This window comes from Lathyrus oleraceus, chromosome 7 (genome assembly GCF_024323335.1).
Source record: "Lathyrus oleraceus cultivar Zhongwan6 chromosome 7, CAAS_Psat_ZW6_1.0, whole genome shotgun sequence".
NCBI lineage: Eukaryota > Viridiplantae > Streptophyta > Magnoliopsida > Fabales > Fabaceae > Lathyrus > Lathyrus oleraceus.
The window spans coordinates 175,134,114-175,143,575 of NC_066585.1; the positions used below are offsets into that span (position 1 = coordinate 175,134,114).

The window sequence follows — 9,462 nt, forward strand, 5'->3', positions numbered from 1 at the left end:
TAAAAGCAATGCATCCACTTTGAAATTTATACCACGAACTACGAGGTTTTGATCCCTCATTTTTATGTTGGTACGTAGGCACAAGTCCGAAGGTCTTGTCAAACACAAAAATATAATTAATGAATTCTTTTCTCATCCCTCCATTCTATTTGCTTGCAAACATCACTTGTACAAAAACACATATGCACACAAGAAAGGGCTCCCTAGGAGTACCTAGAACACTTTGGGTGCTAACACGTTCCCTCTGTGTAACCAACCCCCTTACCTGTAATCTCTGGCATTTTATTAGTTTTGATTTGAAAACTTCTTATTTATGGGTTTTCTTCGTACTTTTCCCTTTTCCCTTGGAAACAATAAAAGCGCGGTGGCGACTCTTGTTATTTGATGTCTTGCTTATCCATAGCTTGATGATTATAAATTTACCACTACACTTAGACTCTAAGGATTTTGATGTTGTTGGTATGGATGCTAATGTAATAGCAGTTGGTGACCGAGTGTCTTGCATTAGGTATTTGTTCTTGCTATAAACATTATTTGGTTAATCCCCCTGAAATTGGTCAGATGGGACCACAACAGTTCATGAATTTTGGTGTTTTATGTTTTTGGGAGGGATGAATAGCCACCATTCTTAATGATCCAAGGTTTTTCACGTGTTTCCTCCTTTTTTCGTTATTCATCGGTCAAATCCCCCTTTTAGTTTGGTCTTAAGGATATATTTATATTACAAGCCTTGTCACCCATGGATACTAAAGAGGCTTTGTTTTTAATAGGTTTTAGTGACCATTAACAATTTGTAACCTATTCAATTCGACCATTGATTCTTCCAGAGACATTATAACAACTCAGACTTGAACGATCCTTTCAGAGCCCGGTGAATTGACTATGAGATGTGCATGTAACTTACTATTCGAGCTCATAAAAATTCCAGGATGTACATAAGCGCCCAAAGCATGAGGAATGTAGGGGTGAAGTGTTTTGAGTTTATCGTGGATCACGTAAACTTGTCATAATCATATTTTTAATAGAGTAAACTCCCTTTAAGTTTATCGTATTCAGGATAAATCAATTCCTAACATATATTGAGAATATTTACGATTTTGATGAATGAGTTGGAGAACCCTGGTGGGTTCGTGATGTAGAACCATTAGGGAGCCCAAGTGGGATCTTGACCCATTTGAAGTAATAGGACCCAATGTATTCTAGACATATAGAAGTCAGAGAGACCCAATGGAATTTTGACCCATTGGTGTCGTAGAACCCGATAGGTTCTAGACACAAATAAGTCGGAGAGCCTCAGTTGGTGTCGTAGAACTTGGTAGATTCTAGACATAGAAAAATCAGAGATCCCCTGTTGGATCTCGACCTGTTGGCGTCATAGAAATCGGTAGGTTATAGAGATAGAGAAGTCAGAGAGCCCTAATAGTATATTAACCTGTTGGCGTCGTAGAACTCAGTGGGTTCTATACATAGAGACATCGAAGAGCCCTAGTGGGATGTCGACCTGTTGGTGTCGTAGAACTCAGTAGGTCCTATACATGGAGATATCAGAGATCCCTAGTTGGATATCGACCTATCAACGTTGTATAACTCGTAGGTTCTAGACATGGAGATGTTGGAGATCCTCGGTGGGATCTTGACCTGTTGGTGTCGTAGAACTCAGTAGGTTCCAGACATAGAGAAATCAGAGAGCCCTTGTGGAATCTCGACCTATTGGTGTCATAGAACTCAGTAGGTTCTAGACATAGAGAAATCGGAGAACCCCTGTGGGATCTTAACTAATTGATGTCCCATTTTAACTAAGCCAAGGTTTGGCCTTGTTATTAGAATTGTGATAACCCATGTGGATTTTTGAATATTAGTAGTAACCAAATCACAAAAGGTTTAGGCAGTTACAGGTTGGAAAATTCCAAGTATATCTTGCTTCATTCTTTACATGACCCAGGTGAGTTGGGGTCCAACGTCTAAGAAACTTTTGCATTATTAAAACCATATATCATTCTCATCAGAGCATTAGTTCACAATCTTTTTGTCGTTAGTCATCCTTTACGAATGCATTTTTTAATGTTTGGACATTTTTTGGATCCTTTGATAACAATATTCGAGCCCTCATGAGATTGTTTTAGTTGAGACTATCTTAGTCCTTTTAGAATTGCTATGTATCCCTAATGTTCTTTATCTCTTTGATAATAATTGATTTATTCAGTTGGAAATTAAATAGAATGGCTGGCCCAAAACGGATCTTAGCATACCTTTAGCTGAGTTTTGTACCGTATAGATTCAAAGCCTTAGTGATCCGGGCCTTACTGACTAATAGGTCTCGTTATTTTAAACATAAACCGGTCAACCATGGGTGTATCATAGCGGATCCCGACGTTTGGCCGAGGATAAGTTAACCAAGCCGCTTAAGGTTTAAGGTATGTTAATTTGAACAAGATGCCAAATGTATATTAACTTTTGGGTCTTCGTATAAGGTCAGAGTCATGTTAACTTGACCAGGCCAGCGGTATGTTAACTTAGCTGAGATGCAGGAGGTTCTTACTTACTTAGACTTTTGATTCGGTTAGAGGTTCCAATTAACATAACCTGATCAGAGATTTTAATTTACTTGATCGATTTGCTAGAGGTTCTTATTTACTTGGACTTTTGATTCAGTTAGAGATTTCAATTAACATAACTCGGCCAGAGGTTCTTATTTACTTGACTAATTTTCCAAAGGTTCTTATTTACTTTAAATTTTGGTTTAGTCAAAGGTTTCAATTAACATAATCCAGTTAGAGGTTCTTATTTACTTGACTGATTTATTTAATTTGTTTGACATATTGATTTCTTTTGATCGCAGTATCTGATGTCCTCTTACTGAAAAATTTGAGTTCTTCGATAGGACATAGTATCTTTCAACAACCACCTTGCATAACTTTAAGAGTTAGAAAATAGGAGGTGTGTCCCGCTCTAACAAGGCAAAAGAGCGACACTCATTGCATAAAGTAAGTTCTAAATGGGTCATTAGTTACAAACGACAAAGAAATCAACTTTCCTGATTTTGCATACTCATTGCCTAAAGGAAGTTCTAAATGGGTCATTAGCATACACTTGTATTTGTCCATCTTCCTGATTTTGCTAACGATCTCGCTTGATAAATACACATTTTCATTATTAGGTGGCGCCACCAGAACTTGAAGACTTGCTCGTTACTCATTTTTAAATTTATGATACAAGAGTGATCCCGTAAGTTACATCTTTATGCAGAATTTGAACAAAATAATTTTCCTATATGAACATTTAAAACATTTTAATGACTCACGGTGTCAATTCAAATCAGATCTTGCGTTGCTAATGCTGGAGAGGTTCATGTCGCTTTTGTTGTTGATCCCCTAATAGCTCGATAACTGAAGAAGACATTGAGAAATTTGTAGCAAAATGGGTACGTTAAGTATATTCAAAAAATCATTTTTAAGAAAAATTACTTTCAAGTGCTGTAATAGACTCTGCATTATGTAGTATTCTTTTTAACAATAATCAACACTCCTGAATGTGTTCAATAAAAGAGTTTGAAGATTGTTTGCTTTCCCCATTGCTTCATTTCCTTTGTCCAGGTTGCACCTTTTAAAAGGTTGCGGAGTGACTTTTATAAACAAGATTCCAAATTCAGTCATAGGAAAGATCTTACTAACTTCAAACATTGATAGCCATAACTAGGCCCAAATTGTCTCAACTCTGAATACAAGGTCACTTAAAGTTAAAGGCATTTTGTAAAACATAGTAAGATTAAAGTTAAAGTCAAACATAGTAAGATTATTCTAATTTCTTTTCCAGTGAAACTCCATCTCCTTTTAAGTTAACTTTCCATTGCTTAAATGCTTTAGATATATCATCAATATGTATCAAAGGCAAATCACCAACAAACTTATAGACCTTTTCATCCATGGCCTTGATTACATGGTTGTATTTCTTAGACCAGTGAGCGGAGGTGGGAATCACCATTTTTGTAGCTGCATGTAAAGATGGAAATTTGTTGAGTCCATCCCACAACTTCATTGAATTTATTAGCAGCAAATTCTTAGATTCTGTAGCAACATATTCCACAAATTCCCGTGGCCCTTCAAATTGAGCCACATTCACAGCTTTCATTGCTTCATATGTCACTTTCTGAATCAAAGTTTTGGTTTTGTTTGAAAGCTTCTTAACAATAGTAAGAGCATGTTCGTTGAACTTGTGAGTGGCTTCATCCACAAATAATCACAAGGTTTATTCTACAATGGTTTTTGTTTCAATTGTCGAAAAGAGCAATGACCAGAAATTCCTTTCATTGATAAGATCAACTTCACTCCCGTTACGTCGACACGTACTATCATGCATTCCATAAGAGATGGCCCAAAATTTGTTGACTAACTAAATGAAAACAAACTTGGAAACTCAATATTTAAAATTCAATAAGTATGCATAAAAGAAAGAATGCGTTTCAACAACTCAATAGTTTGAGAACCTTTTTTGACAATTCCTCAGCCATGCTTAGTAGGCATGTGTGTACCAAAAGTATTTATATTTTCTTTCTGATGAACCACATAAATATTAACCGTCCCCAACCGACTTCGTTATAATAGACATGTGTTTTGATAAAATCATATAAAACTTAACCCTCTTCACTAAAGCACTTCAAGTTCAAGTGTTATCATGCAAAAAAAATAGGCAAGGGAGCCAATGCTTACTAAAATTAGGAATTTCAAGCAACTGCATGACTTAGAAGCTTAATCTTTTGCATAATCGTATGTACAATATCAATACCTATCATTTATATTCGTCTGTTTGATTCTAATGTCTTTTAGCATCAGAGTACTTCTCTTCAATGAAAGGCTGACTTTGGTGTTGGTGTAAGCCCTAGAGGCCAATACTTTTGGTACTTGTATCTAATTATTTATTAATAATAAAAGGCTTTTTCTCTATTATGTTTGTCTAATAAAGTCCCTAGAATAGATAGTCCGTTTAATGTATCAAGTGTGACTTAATCATGAGATCACATTAAACATAAGGACACTATTCTTAAAGTATCCATAGTCGAGCTTTATTGTGAAGTGGGATAACATTAAAGTATTAAGACTATTATGTATATAGACTGATGATCACATCTAATGGATCATGGATAAGGAGTTATCAAGTCTTAAACATATCTATGAATATTAAGAGTAATATTTATACTGGATTGACTCGCTATGAGAATACTATATAGAATGTTATGCAAAGTGTCATAAGTTATTCTCATGGTGATAATGGTGTATACCACCCTTCGACCTGAAACCACTATGGACCCTAGATGTAGAGTCGAGTGCCTTATTGCTGATCAAACATTGTCCGTAACTGGATGACCATAAAGACAGTTGATGGGTACTCCACGAAGCATGCTAAGGGACACGAGTGACCTAGATGGAATTTGTCCATCCTGTGTAACAGGATAAATATCTATGGGCCCAATATTGAACTGGACAAGGATGACACGGTCCATGCCTTGTCTTCTATCCTACGTGCTGAGTGTACTCCTGGATGGCATCTACGCGATAGGTCAGGGCACTCATCTGGCCTGAAAGTTCCGCCATCCCCTGATCATGCCAGTGAGCATAATCGTGTTGATCTCGTTGCATTTGCTGTATCGCTTGCATCATTTCTGTTTGGCGGTCTTCCATTATTTGATTGTGTCTCAACATCTCGGCATAGATGTTTTCCATGGAGGCGGGTCTTCGTTCGCTTCTTCGTTGTCCTCGGGAGGAGGTCTCTGCAGCGTGCTCTTGAGGTGGTTGGGGCATGCCTCTGTCAAGCTCCTATTCGACTTCATCTGTACCATTACCAGGATTTCCATCATTTGGCTCGGGGGCCTCCAGATCAAAAGTCCAATTTGTCATTTCTCTTGGATCTGTGCGGTTCCTGTTGGGCATGATGATGCTCCATACTGTCTTGTTTCTGACAACAAGATGATATTTCCCATTAGCCTATCTCCCAGGTTCAAGCCCAATTCTATGGAGGTGATAATTTCCCCACAACAAAACGCTTGGTTGCCTCTCATACAAGCAGCCTGGATGTTGGCTAGTAGGAAAGGAGTAACATTAAACGCAATTTGGGCAAACACACAGTGGAGAAGGAAAAGTTCCTTAGAGTTTACCTTGTGGTTGCTGACTCTTCCAAAAACTGTGTGCCCCAGGACTCGGTGAAAGTATCTAATGGCTGGGTTGTGGATATATGTTGCGTTAAGTGTATCCCAACTCGTTGCGTTCATGTTGGTGAGGTTGTGCCAAACTTGGAATGCTATCTCTGACCATCCTTCTGGGATGCAGCAATGGATTCCTTCTCCATGTCGAAAACCAAGCATTATCGCTATCAAGGTTTGATTAAGGGAATACTCGGTGCCGAACATTCTAAATGTGGCTACACCAGTGAGATATTGGGTAGCGCCAGGTGGAGTGATGTATGAGTAAGAACTTAGAAATTCCAGGGTCAGCGCTTCGTAGGTTGGCTGCGGTGTGGTACAGAGCTGCGTCAGGCTGGAGGCAGCTAGCATCCATTCCACACCCTCCAAAAGTCCTAACTCCCTTAGGCATTCATGATCCACATACCTCGTGGCTTGAACGGAGCATTGATAGAATTTGAGGTAGTTTCTCCTTTGGCATTCGTCGGCTTCTCCATCGCGGAATGTGACGGTTGATAGGTCGGGAGTGCCTCTTTCTTGATGGGCCATTTGATGAGTTGGATGAAACTTTTGGTGTTGGCGGGTGAGGTGGAAGGTTTGTGACTTATGCGCTCGAATAAAAATAGTGAAGAATTTAATAGATGATGATCAGAATGTAAGAGAGTGAATATTGGTGAGGAGAGAGTTTGAAGGAGTGCCTGCTTTTATAGGCGAGCTCTCTGGAATTCGTGACGGTCGTCACAGGGGTGTGACGGTCGTCATGCGCAACGGATGCGTAACGGTCGTCTACAACAGTCACTTGCTCGTAACGGTCACTTTCATGTGTGTGATGATCGTTCCAGATTCGTGACGGTCGTCACGTCTGCGAGACGGACGTCACCCTATAGTGACGGTCGTCACACGCTAAATTCAAAAAAATTCTCAACACACCAGAACACAGTAGAATAGCAGCATAAATAATAGCTAAGCATTTTGAATTTAACAACATAAATGTAGAGATAAATAAGAAGATAAAGTAAGCGTAATTAAATAGCAATTGAATTAATGAATTGAAATTAAATGTAACATATGAAAGGAATGTAGCGATAACATAGCAAATGAAAACAATAGAACAAAAGTAATGCAATAAATAAAAGTGCTCCCTCCCCACACAAAACAAAGCAGTGTCCTCATTGCTTAGTGCGAGTAGGAGAAATCAGTGGTCAGTAGTTTCAGCCATGTTTTTGTCCCAATACAGCAACAACTTCGTTCAGATAATGAAACTGCTCAACGGCTATATCCGTCAGGCCTATGACATCAAAGCGTATGTGTTTTATCTCTTCTTTCACAATGGTGATGTCAGCTTGGAAAGTATTCAGGCGGGTGATGAGCATGGCATGATTATCAACACAAGATGGAGGAACCGGTTCAACAATGTTATAATAGTTAGGAGGTGTTTCAGGGTCAGATTCTTCCTTATGGATAGGGTCATTAACACACTCGTATTTGGGCGGTGTAGCGGGAGGTGAAGATGGATCGGTAGGGTGTTCCTCTAAGTCATAGAGCCAATTATCTCGGTTGTGAACACTCATTTTCTCATGGTTAGGCAAGGTGAAAAGTCGAACCACTTCATTACTGATTAGATAATCAAAGGTATCCGTCCCAATGTTACCTATGATTCTGCGGTTAAAGCAAAAGTCGATATCCATTGGGCGGATGTTTCCAAAAGGTATAAGCTCATAAAATGGGCGTACAAGTCCTATAGCATCTGCTATCATGGTAACTAGGCCTCCTATGATTAGTGGGGTACGATTATTCTTAGCAAGATGGACAAATCGTTCCATCATGAATGTCACTATATTGACGTGGCGACCTTGATCGACACACAACAGGATGAAGAGTTCATCGCAGGATACTAAGGTGTTATTCTCTTCCTTACCAAATAAGGTGTGGGCTAGTATTTTATGAAAATAACGAATAGCAGGGTTATGGATCTTTTCTGAGTGCATCTCATTCGGGTTTGGGTTGGATTCTCCGGATATGCAACCCCAGAAGTCATCGAGATTAATGTCATCGATAAGGTCCTCCTGGCGGGTAGTAAAGACGAAAGGGCCGCTAGGGAATCCTAGGAGGTCAGCAAGGTCTCGACGGGTGTAGGTGAAGTCCATGCTAAATAACCTAAAGGATATTAACCCTTTGTTAAGTCCGTAACCATGTTCAGGGATGTATACAAGGGAACTAAGGAATTCTAAGGTTAGCTCACGGTACGTGACAAACCGTCTCTTAATGGTTGCGTTCTCCCACCCCAGCTGGTTAAACATATATAGGATGCTATCTCGGATGCCTAATTTATCCATGGTTGGTCCATCATAATATATGGTCAATGCCATATTCTTCCTGGCTAGATAATCATACCGCCTGCGTTGAACTTGGCCTCTGAAAACTGTCTCTGGTTGTTGCATGATGAAAGTAATTAACTAACTAGTTAGTAATTTTCCTGTTAGTCAGTATCCAATATGTCTTAGTTAGTTACTAGAAACAACAAGAGTGACTGCAAAGAATCAAGAAGAGGGGAGCAAACAAAATAACGAAGAAGAATAAGGAAAGGAAAAAAATAGATAATAAGAAAAATAATGAAAAGAAAAAAAGGTGGGTTGTCTCCCACTAAGCACTTTGTTTAATGTCGGAAGTTCGATAGTAGTGTCGCGTTGTACTAGGTTTGGGGTTGAGCGGGCAGCTCTATGAGTCTGAGACTGTTCCGATAGTCTCTGTTTTCTATATTATGATAATGCTTTAAGCGCTGCCCGTTTACTACAAAAGGGTCGCTATTTCTACCTTTTATTTCTATCGCGCCACTAGGGAGAACTTTGGTGATCTCGAAAGGGCCAGACCACCGAGATTTGAGTTTTCCTGGAAAAAGTTTAAGTCTTGAGTTAAATAGCAGCACTACGTCGCCGACTTTAAACTCCTTCCTAGAGATGCGTTTGTCATGCCTTCTTTTGGTTCGTTCTTTGTAGATCCTGCATTCTCGTAAGCGTTCAATCTGAGCTCTTCTAATTTGTGGATGTCCGGAATCTGTTTCTCTCCTGCGGAAGTGTAATTAATGTTAAGGGTTTTAATTGCCCAATACGCTTTGTGTTCCAGTTCTACAGGGAGGTGGCATGATTTACCATAAACTAGTTTGAAGGGTGCGGTTCCTATCGGGGTTTTGTAAGTTGTCCTGTAGGCCCATGTTAGATGCCCAAGTTTGCTTATTTGAGCTATCAAATGTGGGCATCTTTCACTCCTTTTTGTCGAAAAAGTGTTCGAAA

At 39.2% G+C, this 9,462-nt stretch overlaps 1 protein-coding gene across 1 annotated transcript; it reads right to left on the reverse strand.

The window, feature by feature from the left end:
* Positions 1-3,792: 3,792 nt before the first annotated feature.
* On the reverse strand, positions 3,793-6,669 carry LOC127102715 (REF/SRPP-like protein At1g67360). Its single transcript, XM_051040059.1, has 2 exons — positions 6,600-6,669; positions 3,793-4,235 (listed from the first exon to the last, which is right to left on the reverse strand). The coding sequence occupies exons 1-2, from the start codon at positions 6,667-6,669 to the stop codon at positions 3,793-3,795; spliced, it is 513 nt and encodes a 170-aa protein (XP_050896016.1).
* Positions 6,670-9,462: the final 2,793 nt, after the last annotated feature.